This window comes from Propithecus coquereli, unplaced genomic scaffold (genome assembly GCF_000956105.1).
Source record: "Propithecus coquereli isolate 6110/MARCELLA unplaced genomic scaffold, Pcoq_1.0 Scaffold175, whole genome shotgun sequence".
NCBI lineage: Eukaryota > Metazoa > Chordata > Mammalia > Primates > Indriidae > Propithecus > Propithecus coquereli.
The window spans coordinates 157,252-173,463 of NW_012142190.1; the positions used below are offsets into that span (position 1 = coordinate 157,252).

The following is a 16,212-nucleotide window of genomic DNA, read 5'->3' on the forward strand; positions in this document are numbered from 1 at the left end:
GAATGAATTGGGGTTCACTCATTCATTATATATTTACCGAGTGCCTATTACATGCCAGGCATTGTTCTAGAAACCAAGAGAAAAACTTTGGATGCAACAGACACAGTTTTCTGCTCCTAAAAGCTTCCATTCTAGCAGGGAGAAGATAGACAATTAAGTATATGGTATATTATTATTAGAAGGCAGTAATGGTTATGGGAGGAAAGCAAAGCAGCATAAAGGATGTGGGTAGAGTTGCCAGATTTAGCAAATAAAAAATGCAGAATACTCGGTTGAATTTGAATTTGAAATAAACAATGGGTACTTTCTTAAAGTAAAGTATGTCTCATGTATTGCATGGGACTTAAACTAAAAACCTGTCCCCAGTACTGCATGGGACTTATTTATACTAAGAAACTCTGTTAATCTGCAGCTCCCACGGACCTGGCCAGCCTGTGCTTCATCTTGAGCTGCGGATGTGGGGACCGTGGTGGCCGTGCAGTCTCACATGGGGCGGGGGAAGGCCGCACTGAGATGAAAGTTGAGCAGGGAGGACCTGCAGGTGAAGGAGCCAGCTCCTGGGTATCTCAGGGAGGGGGATTCCTGTGAGGGACGCAGGCAGCATGGGAGCGGCTGGGAGGCGAGTGCGGTTAGAGCCACGTAAGCAGGGGCTGAAGTCAGAAAGGTAAGGGGGAATGGTGGTGTGTTGTGGGCCATTTTAAGTATTTTGGCTTTTACCCTCAGTGAAAGGAAGATGCAGGAGGATTTTGAGCAGAAGAGTGACATGACACGACATTTAAGGGGATCATTCTGGCTACTACGTCATGAATAGGCTAGGGGAGGCGGGGTAGTGGGCAGCTCTGGGAGCATTCCGAGTGCGACGTATTGGGGCGTTGAACCAGCGTGGTAGCAGGAGAGGTGGTGCGAAGTGGCTGGATTCCTGATACATTTTAAAGGTAGAGACAACAGGGACGTCCCAATTCATTGGATGTAGAGTAAGAAAGGAAGAGAGAAGTTGAGAATGACTCTTACGATTTTGGCTTGCTGCTGACAGGATGGAGGATTCTACTGAATGGGGAGCAGGGAGGTTGGCCGGGTTAAGTTTGAGATACTTAGTACACACTCGTTTTGTTGATGTGTAATTTTGTAACGGCTCCAAACTTAATGGCATGAAACAAGCATTTTATTCTGCTCAGGGAATCTGTGAGTCAGGAATTTGGAAAAGTCACAGCAGGGCTGGCTTGTCTCTATTCCATTGTGTTTGGGGCCTCAGCGGGGAAACTCCCCCGGTGGCCGGGGACTGGAATGGCTTGAAGACTGAGCTCTGCTGGCTGCTGTCTATGCGAGCACCTGCACATGACCTCTCAGTGTGGCTGAGGCTTCTCCAAGCATGGCAGCTGGGTCCCTAGCGGGAGCTTTTGGAGAACGAGTGTACCAAGAGACTCGGGTGGGAAGTGCAGTCTTTTCTGACCTGGCCTCCAAGTAATGGTGTCACTTCTGCCACGTTCTGTTGATTCAAAGTGAGTCACAGAGCTAGCTCTGATTCTAGGAGAGGTGAATTTGATGTGGGAGTGGCAAGAGCACATTGCCAAAGGTCATGTGGGGTTGGAGAAATTGTTGCAGCTGTCTTCGGAAAATACATTCTGCCAGAGCATCAAGAGATACCAGTTTGGCACTTACATATTTATATATGTGAGTTTGGAGTTTAGGGGAGTGATCTGGTCTGTATGTGAAAGTCGGATGCCATTTAAAGCTCTGAGATCATGAAGGGAGTTAGTATAGAAGAAAAAGCTCCCAGGGCAGAGCCTTGGGGTAACTGGAGTAATGTTGAAAGATCAGGGAAAGAGGTAAAACCAGCAAAGGAGACAGAAGTAGCCAGCGAGATAGGAAGAATAAGAAAGTGGCATGGCCTGAAATCAAAGTGAAGAAAATGTTTTCAGGAATAAAGGTCAAGCTGCCGATGCGTCGAGCAAGACTGGGACTGAGAATTGGCTATCGGATTTAGCAATGGGAAAGTCACTGATGGCCTTGTCAGGAGCAGTGAACACGAAAGCTAGGTTTGAGCAGCTTTCAGAGTGACTGAGAAGAGAGGAGTTGGAAACAAGTAGTATAATCAACCGATTCACAGAATCTTGCTGTGAAGAGGAATGGAGAAATGGGGTGGTAGCTGGAGGAGAAAGTAGGGATGAAATTGTTTTGTAAGATGGGAGAAATCGCAGCATGTTTGATCCAGTGGAAAAGGGAAAAGTTGATGGGGTTGATTGGGTGGAGAATTGCTAAAGCAGTGGCTTGGAGTCTGTGAGAGGCAGGGTCAAGTGCACCGTGGTGTGTTTGGGGTTGGCCATCTAGAAGGGAAGACAGAGTTGATGGGCACAGATGCTAGTAGGTGGAGTGGCATTTTGAAGTTCTTTGATTGAATTTCCCATTGACGTGAAGGGTATGCTATTAGTAATAGTGCCTGTCGTGTTAGATTGCTTTGACAATTAAATGAGTTTTTTCCTTTAAAGCACTTAGCATGGTTGCTGGCACAGATTAAGCACTCAAATGATAGCAATTACTAGCTATCTCTGCTTCCGAAAGACCAGTCTTTGGAACAGTGTTTGTTCATTAGAGTTTTGTCTAGTACAAATTAAAATGAAAAAAAGATAATATTTCATATACAAAGTTGAGCCCTTCTTTATTATTTTAAAAATATATAATTTAATATCTGTGAGTTGGGTAGCCCCCTGAACCAAAATAGGTTCAGAGAGACTCCGCCTTCCTCCTTTTAAAATGGGTTTTTCTTCTATGAAAAGTTATGGTACTAGATGGTAGCTTTTTTTTCTATTAATAATCTTTTACTGAAGACTAGCACACACATATATATGTAAGTTCACAATTAACAGTACAGCTCGATGGATTATCACAAAGCAAACGGACCTATATACCACCGCCCAAATCAAGAAATAGAACATTAATAGCATCTAGGTGGATTTTTAGTTTATTTTTTTCTCCCTTATACATTCTTAGTTCATAGAATAGGTGGTTGGTCATCCCTGTTGTTGGGACCCAGGATTTTTAAAAAAAAATTTCTTGGCCTGAGAAACCCAAAAGTCTGGTAACGTGTTTAACACCAAGGAGTCCAATAAACCTTACTAGGCCATCCTGCTGGAGGGAAAAAAAAAACCAATTCCCAGAGGTACTGTAAGTTTCCAGAGTCATGAGAAAATTTCTAAACTGTGATGTGACAGATTCCTCAGGCATTCTTCAAATCATTTGCCTAAGTGAGTGACTTTACTCTTATGTTATGAAAACCAATGATATTTTTAAAAGATTTCAGATCCTTGAAGATAAAATGCCTCTTGCCCTCTTTAGTAACTAGAAGTTTACTGAGATTAGTCATTTATCCCTTATTCTCATCTTTGTCCCAAAGAAAATAGGCCTAATTTTTTCCCCTCGTAATGTCCCTTCAATCTAGTTTCCTTATGATGTTATTAAGCAGGTAATAGCATGGACCACTTTCTAAGACAAAGTGTTGGTGACTTACTCTACGTCTAGTAGTTACTACCTGAATTGTTTATTTCTCTTCCTAGGATGTAATCCACAAAACAAAATAGAAGAATACTCAGCTGATTTTATTTTCTTACGGAAGTTCTTGTGTTTTAGGCTTTTGCCTATTAATTTTCTGTGGTCTCCCACATGCAACCTCTAATACACATGTGCGTGTACATACACACACACACCCTGTAATTATGGTAATTGTTTATCAGCTGAAAATTAGTGTTTGGGGAACACTGTGTCTTTAATTGAGGGCACTGCCATCTGCAGCGCACTCGCGCCCAGCGTACTTTCACGATCTTACTCATTTTAGTGTTCCGTGTTCTGGGCAGTCTCCCTCGTTTGAGTTTGGTTTTTATTTGCTGTCGGCAGTGTTCCGATTGTTTAGAGCACCCATTGTATGCGACTGATAGGAAGCTCTTTGCCCTCTCTTTAGCCGTGTTCGCTTTTTCTTGTGCTGTATCTAGTAATTGGTTAAAGGAATCTCCTAGAACACCAGTTTCCACCCCCAGGGATGCCCATACTCCTTTTTTCCCTTCTGCACAAATCAGAGAGAAAATATGTACATATTTTTGGAAGTTAATTTTATTATATGAAGATAGTATACAAAATACATTCATCATGACTAGAAATATAGGACCAAATGATGTCTCACTTATATCTATCTGTAGCATATATTCTTGGTTTGTATAAAAGTAACTTTAAAATTCCAGTTTCCTTAAATAGTTCTGCACAAAACACACACACACACACACACACACACACACACACATATAGTTACTACCACTGCTGGTCAAAGATGCACTCCTCCCTTAATCAATTTAAATGGGGCTAGCAAGTATCTGTTTGATGTCGGACATTCTTACGGGCTGGGAAACAAGGCATGTGTCCCACGGGCTGAAACTAACGTCTAAGCATCATTTCTTGAACTAACTTGACACAGACTTGCAGGTGGTTTCGGTCCCATTTGACCCGGGCTGCTGCACATTCTCTCACAAACCCTGAAAGGAAGTGCTTGTTCTGCAGTTGTGAGTGCCAGCCATTTTTGTCATAAATGGCAAATGGTTCTAATATTACCATCAGTTAATTAGTATTTTAATTTTCAGTGCTGTTTTAATGAACAAGCACTTTGCAGCTAGATATACTCATTACTATGAGCCTCCATTTTCCTTTCTACGGTAGACTCCAGATGGAATCATCTTTTTTGACTGATGACTCGTAGGCTATAAACCTGGGTCTTTGAAGAAGCTGAGCAACATAATTCTAACAGATTTTTCTCTTTTGGAACAAGGGTATTTACTAAGGTCTCTTAATGATTAAGAGGTTATTGAAATCAAGACATCATATGAATAGCTTAGGTTTTCTTTATTATCACTCATTGCCACATCCTTATCTGATTTGAAAAAAGTAGAGAACTATTGGGGTCTTCTTTTATTTTCTCTATGTTTTAACCTGCTTCTAGTTACCTGATTTATACTATCACCAGCTGTCACAGGCATTTTTGTTAATGTAAAGAAGAGGAAGAACAAAGATTTTTTCCCCTCTTCTGGCTCCAGCCTGATTTTGTTTGAATTTAATTCTTAGTGGAGAGCCCTGACTCACTCCTCTCTCCTGGCTGGTGAGTCTTCCGAAAGAGCCACCACGGGGCACCCACTGTCTCACTCAGGAATGCGCTGACTTTCCCATCTCTTCATGTGAGAATCTTTAAACAAAAATGTGGCACATAGAAAGGAAGCATACATTCTTCTGTTACTTAGAGTTCAGATTCTAGATTAAGTTACATGCATCAAAGGAAGCACACTCTTCTCTCCCAGAAGCAGCAAGCCACTGTTGCCTGCCCAGCTTCTGACTGGCTGCAGAAGGTGCGCACATCCTAAATACATAGACCAAACTTGCATAAATAGCATCAAACAGCCAGTTTAGAGATCCAGGGGCCGCTGATAGTTAGGCCCTGACGAGCAGGCACCTTTCCTACCCTGTCTCCCTACTCCCTCATACTCAGACCCAAGGCAAGGTCCAAAGCAGATGAAAATAGGCTTTTCTTCTACTGATGGCTCATTAACTAATGTCCTGAGTCCCAGCTGAACTGTTCAACTATCTTGCATAAATTACATATCACCTTTTCTCTCAAGGAGCATAAAGTGCTTAATAAACATTGGTTAATGCTCTTCTTCCACATCTTCCAGATTAGCACGAGATAATGGACTCCCCATTAAATAAAAAGGAAACGTGATTGACTTCCATGCTTTAGGTCCCAGCTATTTCGGTGAGTTGGTTTGGATGTTACAAAGCTGGGGTTTTCACTCTGCCTTACTGATTTTGTATTCCATCCATCCTAGTTTTGGTAAAGAGAAAACCTTCTCCAAGACTGCATTTTCATTCTCCTCAGCTTTCTTTTATAACCAACCGTATAAAATAGGATAATACAAAAAATTGAGTTAAGTGTCTGGACTAGACATTAATACTTGAAATAGAATCTGACATTTTAAGTGTAAGGCTGTCATGCCACAGAGCTGCCCTACTCTGGGTAAGTTCCAGTGTATCTGGCCAGAAGAGCCAACAGTATGGGCTCCGAGCTGAGCGCCACCCTCAGAGCTTTAAATCAAAATGGGCCATGAAGAGGAATGGGCATAGGACCGGTTCCAGAGGTAAAGTTTTAAAATTTGCTTTAGTTCCAAAAATTATGTTTGTCCTTTTCTTGTTTCCCAGAATCCAAAAAATGTCCCCTCATCTCTGTCCTGTCTGCTCCTGGCTGGGCTCTCAAATGCAGAAGGTCAGCATTGAGAAGCCACTGAAATGGCATTGCTGAGAGCCCTCTCCTACTCCCTGCCCATAGGATGTGTCTCAGATTCTCTCTTTTCTCCCTCCTCCTTCCCTTTTCCTCCTTACATGTCTTATGCCTGCTAGAGGGTTCCAGAGACACTGCTTTGGCCAGCTAGTGATTGCGAGAGCTGGAGGGCTGATGGCCCCTGGTCTTAGGGCTCTGGGGCTGCCCAGTGGAGTCCAGTTGCCCGGCATGGTCAGTGCAGCTCCTGAGGCGTCGCAGTCCTGCGTGCCCTGAGGTCTCGGGTTGCAGCAGGTAAGTCATTGGGCTTTGAAAGGATTTCTCTAACACAGTGAGTAATATGAGGATTTAGCAGTAGTGTTGTTCACTTGTGAACTATTTCTCTACTTAACTGGGGTTACATTCTTGTTAGTCAAAAAAAGGCACTATTAAAAAAATCACAAAAAGCAGCTGGCTCCTGTGAAAAGGTAAAGGTGTAAACTTATATATGTGTAATACTGGCAAAAGCTAGTTTTCTGGGGGTATAAATACACATGTGCTTCTAGAAATAAGGCTTTGTGTCGAACTTTAGACAGGTGGGGTGGAGTATAAGACCACCGAGTTGTAGTCTGGGGGCGGAGAGCAGCAGGAAATCTTCTTTTCCAGCTCCGAGTTGTCGTACGTGAATCTGCGCTTGCCTTTGTTGACGTGCCCACAGCTGGAGTGGCAGAAACTGGGCCTGGTGATGTCGGACAGCCCTGACTCCTTGCTTTTACTAGTAACTCTCAAGCTAAAGAAAGAAAAGAAAAAAAATCAAATGTACAAAATTGGTTTCTCGAAAACAAACACTAAAATCCACTGTGTCTTAGTGGGTCACTTGTTCATCCCTGTCCCCGAGTTAATGGTTATTGAACCCCATCTCAGTCTCTGGTCGGATTCCCTTTGTGCTAACGCTGCACACGCCTCCCTACTACCAGATTGGGGTCACTGGGCAGAAGGATGCCTTCCACTGGCTGGGAGGTGAAATGTACGGTTAGATCATGTAAATCCATAATTCCAGGTGGAAAATAACTCCAAGACTTGGGTACGGCCCTTGCCTACTCTTGGGTCAAATAGCTTCTGTGGTAGGCGGAAAAATGCTCCCCGTACTCCAAAATATATCTGTATTTCAGATGCCTGGAGCCTGTAAATATCACGTCACATGGCAAGAGACATGGTCAAGTTAGGGATCGAGAGAGGAGGCGCTTATCCTAAATACGATCACATATATCCTTACACGAAAGGGGCTTTCCCGGGCAGCACCGTTTCTAGGCAGAGACAGCGCAGAGAAGCTGCAGTGACAGGGCCAGTGGGCTGTAAAGCAAGAGCCTACGTAATTCCGACGGCAGTGGCCACAGTATGGAGGGGATAGGGGTTGGCGGAGAAATCTTCAAGTGAGACAAGGACGCCAGGATCAAACTGGAAGCAGAAAGTCCTTCAGAATGTGGACGGGTTGAGTGACCAGGGTGGCCTGTCCTAGGACTTGAAAACAGCACTCAGACTCCTCTCGTGTAAACCCTGCCAGCTCCGGGTATAATGGAGAGCATGCTCTCCCACCCCGCGGGCGTGTGTCTATCCCCACCATTCACAGGTGGCCACATCCGGCTCCTTTCGGCTGAGGCACTGTGCTTAGCATACACGCACTGCCTGCCTTTGCTGGATTTTTCTGCATGTTTTCCCCTCTAAAACCCCAGCCTTCCTTCCCAGAGCTTGATGCTTGTATGTCCAATTTTAAGCCTCCTTTCTTGCCCTTTGGAGGGAAAAATGCTTTTCTGCAATGCCTGAACACTAGAGTTCAGGAGGGTGAGTAGCCCTCAATTACCCCCCATTCAACCATCTTCCCGGCACCTTCCTTCACAGCCCTCCAGCTGATCACAGAAAAGACGCCGGCTGCCTTACTCGATCCTCAGTGAGGCCTTGGGTTTGCTCTCGGTCCAGGTGAAGCGCTTCAGCACTGGGGAGGCCAGCAGAGTGCCGCTGTCCCCCTGGTAATCCTGGGGGAACGAGGAGAAAGGTTATACTCTCGCCTGGCCTAGGGGGTCAGGCCAGTTCTCAGGGGTGCTCCTGGGATGTGCCCTCACCCTCCACAGCCCCCGCCTAGTGAGGCAAAGCATTTTCTCCATACTGGCAACTACAAACTTGGTCAGTGGCAAGAAATGACTCTTCCCAGTGACTTTGAGGTCCTTCTTTTTGAAAATGAACTATTAAATAAATTTAAACAAAAGGGAACACTGCAAGTAACAGGTTAGCATTTTCCATATTAAGCTTTTATGCAAATTATTACATACATATATTAAAACTGATTTTGGCAGATGACGATTGCCTATGGGTATACTATGGTATTTGGTAGCCATAATATGTAAAAATTCTGAGAAATTATAAATACATGGTTCAGTATTTTTCTTGAAGATTCTATGGAATTTTCAGGCCCTCCTTGGTCATCGTTTCCGGCAGTTAGATTTCCTTGTTGGTTCATCTTTAGCATTGAGTCTTATGCAGACCCTTTATTACTCTGTTAATACAGTACGTTCCAGTAAGTGGATTCCACACTTTGTTCCTGCCACCCTTTGAGGCTGTCACTGGGCTGTGTTCATGTCCTTACCTACCAGTAAACACCTAAGCACAGAAAGCAGCTGCATAATTCACCACTGTATTAGGGTGGGGAGGGCCAAGGTTGAGAGAAATCTTCCATGTTTTCCTCAATATTGTTTCCTTGGCCTTGAAACTAATGTGCAAGCAACAAAACAAAATTTCCATCTCCTTTGTATTCTGCAGCTTATTTGTAATGTTTTAAAAAAATCTTAAATCATTTTTTCCCTTTATCTGGAGTTTCTGACAAGGTTTTGGTGCTTTTTAAGGATGATTATGCTTGTCTCAAGGCCACACTGATTGTGGTGATCACCTTCACACTGTATTAATAGCTGCTCTCCCAGCCCCTTTATGGGACGCAGTCATCACCAGAACTTCGCAAACTTTCGCGTGCACGGGAATCCCCAAGGGATCTTGTGACAAGGCACAGTCAGACTCGGTGGGTGCAGGCGGGTCCTGAGAGCTGGCATTTCTAGCCTCCTAGGTCAGGGCAGCGTGCTGGTCTGGAGACCACACTTTGAGGACAAGAGTCTGCAGTAGCAGAACCACACTCCTGCCCATCCTTTTTCTTCTCCCCTTATCGTCTTAACCCCACGTCCCAGCGGTCTATAGAGAAGAGCTGGTCAGGCCTCTTCCTTGCCAGGCTGTACTGCTTTGCTTCTCCCAGTGAGGCTGGGTGGGAACATGTCTGTTCAGCCTGCAGAGCTTCAGGGGAAGGGGCATAGGCCTAGCTGGACTTCTCCCAGTCTTGGGGCTGCTCGTGAGAGAGCGCTCTGTTACGTCACAGGGCCCAGCCATCTACACAGCTAGGAGTCCCTCTATTACTCTGAAAGCAAAGAGGCATCGCCGGCAGCCAAGAAGCTTAGAAACACACGATGGAGTTTCCTAGGGGACTAAATTCCTACCAGGCGAGGACTTGGCCCCTGGAGTGAATTCATGGACTTCTACTTTCAAATTAGTTCTACAGAGCTAAGTCTAGCTGTCAGTCCCCTGTCACTGTCACTTTAGTGGCCACTGATCACTGGCCCTCATCACCCAAGAGCTACCAGAACACTGGAGCTGGCATTTGGGAGGGATCTGGCGAAGAGTGCTGTTGGGGAACACTGCGTAGCTTAACTTCACACTTACATCCAGCATGGAGGTGGCATTTGGTAAAAATTCTTCGAAGGTTTTGATTCTTTCCAGGCTCATGAATTTGAAAGCATTTACGTATCTAATGAAGAAGCAGAAAGAATAATCAAGACAGGAAAGCGCATCCAGCTTTGATTAGACCATGGGCACTGTATCCTAGCTCAGATGAACCAAAATACCAGGAGGCCTCACTCCTGAGGCTCAAATCTTCCTATCGTGCCCGCTGGGAATCCTGGCAGGAAGGCCACTTCCTTTCATGGTTGACAATTCACCTTCCACAGTTTTGAGCAAAACCCCAGAGGGACCCACTCTGGTCCCTTGTGGAATCAGAAAACATCAGGCCCAGAAGAAACCTGAGGCATCATCTGGTCTGAACACCCTACAGTACAAAGGAGTGGAATGATGCCCAGGGAAGTGATAAGACTTGATCGCTTGCAGCTACCTACTTCCTAAAAGCATGCAAGGTGACAAATAAAATGACCTGTCAAGGTTACACAGCTGATTTCATGGCATAATCAAGTGCTAGGGCCAGTTTTATATATTTTGGTCTGTGTTACAGACTGGGAGAAATGGGTAGTATTTGTACGACGTTTCTCTACCTACCTGACTTGCACTGATGAGCTATAGGAAAGACCATCAGAGATATCCACTGTGTGGTTTTCACAAGGCAAGCTCACCTACGGATCGAATTTCTCAGTCTGATACTGTCACCCTCTGTAAGTCCCAGTTTCTTAGGCAAGTTCCCTATTGGGCCTAAGGGTGAGCAATGTACTAAAAGGGCCCAAATAAATGACATGTCACATCCCCCATTTCTAACCCAGTCAGACCTTGACTATTTAATCCAAACTAGGGTACTCAACTTGAAAAAGGATGACTCATCTGCTTCAGCTCCTTGGGCTGGCTGTGAGGCCTGAGCCGTGATGCTGACCTGTAATCCCTCCATCACCACAAGTCGGGCTGGATGGAGTTTTTCACAGCCTGTCGTAGGTGGCTAGTGGCATTTTCAGGTTTGCAGCTCTTCCCCATGTCTTCCCTGGTGGCTTAGCTGAGGTCAGAGCCCAAGGGCTGTGCCTACTGCAGATAAAAATGCTAGAGAGCCCATAGGACAGTCTAAATGTCCTAAAAAGAGTCCAGACTGTATGGAGTATAGGGAGGGAGGGTCAGTAACAGGAATAATGTGTACTTCACAGAATCGTTCTGAGCATAAAAGGCGTTGATACATGCACAGTGCCAGACCACAGCATGTGTCTGTGGAACCTAAGTACTGAACGTGTTCACGCATGTGGAACTGTCAGCGCTGAAGTGAGGTCCCTGGCCAGCCGAGGCCCTCCATAAATACTTGTTCCCTTGCCCCTTCTCCAATTCCTCTGCAGTAGTGTGAGTATATTAGTTAAATTTTTTAAAAAGCCAGTTTTGTTTGTTTAGTTTTATCTAAGGTGTCATCAAAAAAGTCAATATCATGGGGGAAAAATCAGTGGAGGGATGGTTCTAAAATAAGATGGACTAAAAAAACTTAAGAAAATGTAATGTGTTAATTGGATCCTGCTTTTTAAAAAAAGGTATAAAAGATATTTGGGGGAAGTTATAGATATTTGAATATTAGATATTAAGGAATTCTTTGGTGTGATCATTTTGGTGTGGCTCACACAGGAGAATATGCTTCTTACAAGATGTATACTCAAGTATTTAGGGGTAAAGTGTTATAATGCCTTAAATTCTCTTTAAAATGGTTCAGCAAAAAGAAACATACATACACACAAATGTAGAGTATATAGACAAAATAGGGCAGAGTGTTAACGACAGTTAAATTTAGGAGGAGGGCATATGGGTGATCACTACACAATTCTTTCCTATTTTGTCTTTTTGACATGATAGAAAATTCTGTAATAGGAAGTTGGGGAAAGAAATCTTACCTGACATCATCAGAGCTTCCTGAATTATACTTGGGAGCTGAAATGCCTTCCTTGAAGAAGTCCTCAGAGAAGGCAGGAGTTGAGTAGGTAAACCCACTATTTCCTGTCAGTATGGCATTGAGTGGGATGTAGTCTTTACCATCCTAAAATACCAAAGATAGAGGTATTTGCACAAATTTTGACTTTATCCAATTTCTGTGAAGCATTATGTTAACTTCAGCTATGCCATCTGCACAACCTTGGTTGTGTTTGGAGAAGATAATTACACACACACACACACACACACACACACACACACACTTTTTACTGCTGATCTCAGCTATTCTATTAAGAGCTCTTAAAACAACAAACAAATGAGACAACCCCTTGACTTACATTCAAAGGCATTTGCCTTCTGATATTCTAGATAAATTTAGCTTTACCTGTTGTACATTTGCTTGGAGCAAATCGCCCAACTTTTCCACAAGTTCTGCAAATCTTGGCCTTTCTTTTGGGTCTTTGTGCCAGCAGTCCAGCATGATCTGATAGCTGTTGGGCAAAAGCACAGCAGAACGGCTGGAGAGCAGTGATAGTTCTCTAGACTGCCCAACATGCCCAGAGTGATGGGTGTCACCACACACGTAAAGATCAAGCTTTTTGTAGTGTGTCGTTGCTTCATGTTTTTTAGGTTTGGGTCTGTACCACCAACCCTGAACAGGCTGCGTGGGCCGGGTCCTGCGGGCAGTGGGGAGTGTGTGTCTGCCAGGGCAGGCAATAAGCTGACCCTCCAGAGCTCACCATGACCCGCTTCGTTGCAGCTCTGTGCCCGCTGCAGAGTGGCAGGCCTGCATCGGTGAACTGAGCAGAGCTATTGGAGAGGCAAGCCCACTGTTCAGCACAGCTGAACACGAACCGGAGCATCCTCCCCTCACTTTCCAAAGCAGGACAATGTCTTTAAGTTAAAAAAAAAGGGTTAACACAGCCACAAGTATCAATGGGTGAACGGTCTGCAGTACTTAGTGGGTTGTAACAAAGGTTGGTTTGAGCCAGCTTCTTTAATAAGCATGTGGCATTTCCAAGTCCTTACAGTGCCCTCATTGGGCTCAAAAGTGGAGATGAGTGGAGAAGGCACTGCGTACGTGACCCGTGGCACTTCCAGAAGGTGAAGCGCACACACAGTGGGGGCAGTTCCTGGGCCTGCGTTCAAGGTTCCTGCACACGGCTGACCATTCCCTGGCACTCCAAGCTGCTGTTACAAACTGGCCTCCCACTACTCAAGGCAGAAAGTAGACGCTGGGCTTCAGGAGAGGGAAACGTTTGCTTCACAGCACAGAGGCCCAGTCTTCTGCTGGGATTCCAGTGACCACAGGTTCCTCTGCAATGCTGCTCCTCTCACACTTCAGAAGTAAAGCTATGGGCTGCCCTCAGCGTCATGCCTGCACGGAGTAGAGGTCTGTACCCACCCCTCGCTCTGCAAAGCACCTGCCCGAGGTCCATACACACACTGGGTTAAGGATTGATTCTCTTTGGGCCCTTTGCTCTCTTCAAGGGGTGTTTATTGTGAGTCATCTCTTCTCTTAGAAGATCGTCTGGACCAGAGAGGACTCTGACTGAGTCGGATCAAAATGTGAATGGGCTGGGCTTTGGGACTGGTCAGAACCAGGCTATCAGCGCATGTGGAGGGGCCCCAGCTCCACGCCTCTCACCTGGCCCAGGGCCTGGCATGCGAACACTCAGCAAGTATCTGCTGAGGGGAGTCAGACCGGTCTCTTGGAAGAGAGCTCTGCTATTCCCGTGAACTCTGCAACCACGCTGCACACATGGCTCGTGCTGGGAGCCAGGGAAAGGCCTGAGAAACCCCAGTTCATATCCTGCGTCTGCCGCGTCTTAGCTGTATGCCATCAGGGCACCAAGGGCTCCAAATGTATCTTAGGTATCTCCCTATTTTAAAGTCTATGAGGTGGCTGGGAAGGACAGCATACAGGAAGGTTAAAAAAAGAGAAGAAAAGAATATTAGGAGGAAGGTAAAATGCAGGTAAGAAAAAAGGTGATGCTACTGGTAGAATTACATGGAAAATTGATATCCCAATCCTGAGTGCTCTGACGGAGGCAGGCTCTAATCCTCCAGGCAGCTGGCACAAAGAAGGAATAATCAATTATATGATGCACAAAAGACAGAAGTTAAAAACAAACCAATTACCTGAAAGATGTCTGGCTATTCCTAGTACTAAAATCTAAAAGGAGGTTCTAAATGGGTCTCATCATCATTACCAATCAGGCGGTCCTGGCTTCCTGCGATCGTTTTGTGCAGTGTCTTTCAATGATGGCCAAAGCCTTAACAGCAAAAAATACCGTTCAGTAACAACAACGCTAAGAGGCAAAACTGTGTGCTACATGTGTGTGTGTCCTACGGTTCTGGTTTAACCCAAGGATAAAATTCTGGGTACCCGGGGACTAGAGGCACCGTGTGCTCTACAGACACCTTTCATGGGCATCAGTGTTCACGAGGAGCTTTCCTGCGGCTGCACGGGGGAAAGCAGGTTCTACACAAAGGTAGGGGATCTGCCATTCGGACGTGTGATCATTATGAGCTCCTGTCCCTTAATCTTTGTCCAAACCTGTGGCTTCAGACTCTTCTCAGAAGGCAATTCAGGGTTCCCTCCCACTTCTACATCTGCTGTACCTATTTTACCTGATTCCCACGGGTGTGGTGGGGGCCAACGAATTCCAAGGGTTGTGAGGGCCCCTTGGAGAGTGTGATGCGTGCGGTATTGGGACTCAGTTTACAGAAACCGAGAACGCCGGGAATAAGGAAGGAATTCTAGCTCTCTGACTCTGGACTGTTGTCCCTGCTCTCTGGGAGACACAGGATAGGCAGCCACATCACCCAAGGTCCCAACCAGCAGCATCTGGCTCAAGGCGCTTGCTCCTGAGTGCTCCCAGGCCAGCCTGCCAGCGGCCAAAGGTCAGAAATAGCGTAAGACACACAGTCTGCATGATCCCATATGGATCTCCCTTTAAGTTTACACATTTTACTAATTTACTGAGATAGGTACAAAAATACATGCTACAGAGACAGGTGGTCACTAGACGAAAGTCTGAGGTCATCGGCCCAAGGTGCACTGGCTGTGGCAGAGGCTGGCCTGACCACACCTTACCACACGCAAGCCTGGAGCCCGAGGCTCCTCGTCTCTAGCAATAAACGGTTCTCTGAGGCGGGCAGAAGAACATTAAATATGTACCTAGCTAACCTATCAAAGGTAGCTAGAGCAAGAAAGGCTTGAACCAGGCAAACAAGAAGGGCCCTGAGAGTGGGGAGTATGGGCACTTCATCAAGCAGAGGCCCGGGCTTCTCTCCGCCGGCAGCACCATGTCCCCGAGACGCGAGCAGGCAGCTGTGCGGGAGCCGCGGCCACCCTGAGCAGGACCCTCCCCGGTTGCTCCACTGAACTGGTGAAAGGGACCACCTACGACCACTTGCTGTTTTTTATTTTTGATTCTTGGTTTCTGATTTTTAGTTTCCACTCCTCTTGCCTAAAACCCAATGTGAATCATCTCAGCAAACACCAAAGGAAAAGAAAAGAAGTGAAAAGACATCTGATTAAACAGACTCTGGGCGAGGAACCAACGACTCAACGTGACACGGTTTTACACCACTAAGTAAATACATTTAATAAAGTAAGGAGACACCAGCTGCCCCCAAGCCAGGGGTAAGGGGCCTGTGGGAAGAGTTTCCCTTCCAAGCTATCACCCAGGTTCTCAAGTGCACACTGCTGTAGGCCAAGTTCAGGTCACAGAATCCCAGTTCTGAGAAGCTGCTCTCTGTCCTCACCCAGACCTTCCTACTCCTGGAGCAAATAAGAAGGAAATTGCTCCATCAGCTCTCACATGCTTGGGAAAATGGCTGAAGCTTTGAATTCTGGCCTTCTGAAGGAACATTTCACAAATCATCTTCTTACTTTTTAAAATTTCTAAAAGAAACGTCTCCCTCCCCAGTCCTGAGGAGCCATACTTCTCTCGATAGGGTGCTTGGGGTACCGGGCTACCGGAGTGAGGTCTGTGTGAAGACTGGAAGGTCTGACAAAGTCTGAGGGAGTTTTTAGCCCAGAGTGGGTGTGACTTTGCATCTCTAGACTTTTCTGCACCAGGTCCTGGATACGGACTGGAACACACCCTGCAGGGAAGCAGGATGGTGCGGTGCACTCTGGACTCAGACAGAGTTTGCTTAACTTATCAGCAATGTGGCCTTGGCAAACCACTCAGATGGTCTGTGCCTCAGTT

General features: G+C 45.7%; 1 protein-coding gene across 1 annotated transcript in view; it reads right to left on the reverse strand.

Annotated features, from left to right (window-relative positions):
* Positions 1 to 4,085: 4,085 nt before the first annotated feature.
* Positions 4,086 to 16,212, reverse strand: part of FLT1 (fms-related tyrosine kinase 1) — a 163,818-nt gene continuing 151,691 nt past the window's right edge. The window contains exons 26-30 of the mRNA XM_012642141.1: positions 12,375 to 12,480; positions 11,953 to 12,095; positions 10,037 to 10,121; positions 8,219 to 8,313; positions 4,086 to 7,070 (exon numbers count right to left, since the gene is read on the reverse strand). Coding sequence (XP_012497595.1) covers positions 6,869 to 7,070; positions 8,219 to 8,313; positions 10,037 to 10,121; positions 11,953 to 12,095; positions 12,375 to 12,480 — 631 coding nt within the window. The 3' untranslated portion in view covers positions 4,086 to 6,868. The remainder of the gene's footprint in view (positions 7,071 to 8,218; positions 8,314 to 10,036; positions 10,122 to 11,952; positions 12,096 to 12,374; positions 12,481 to 16,212) is intronic.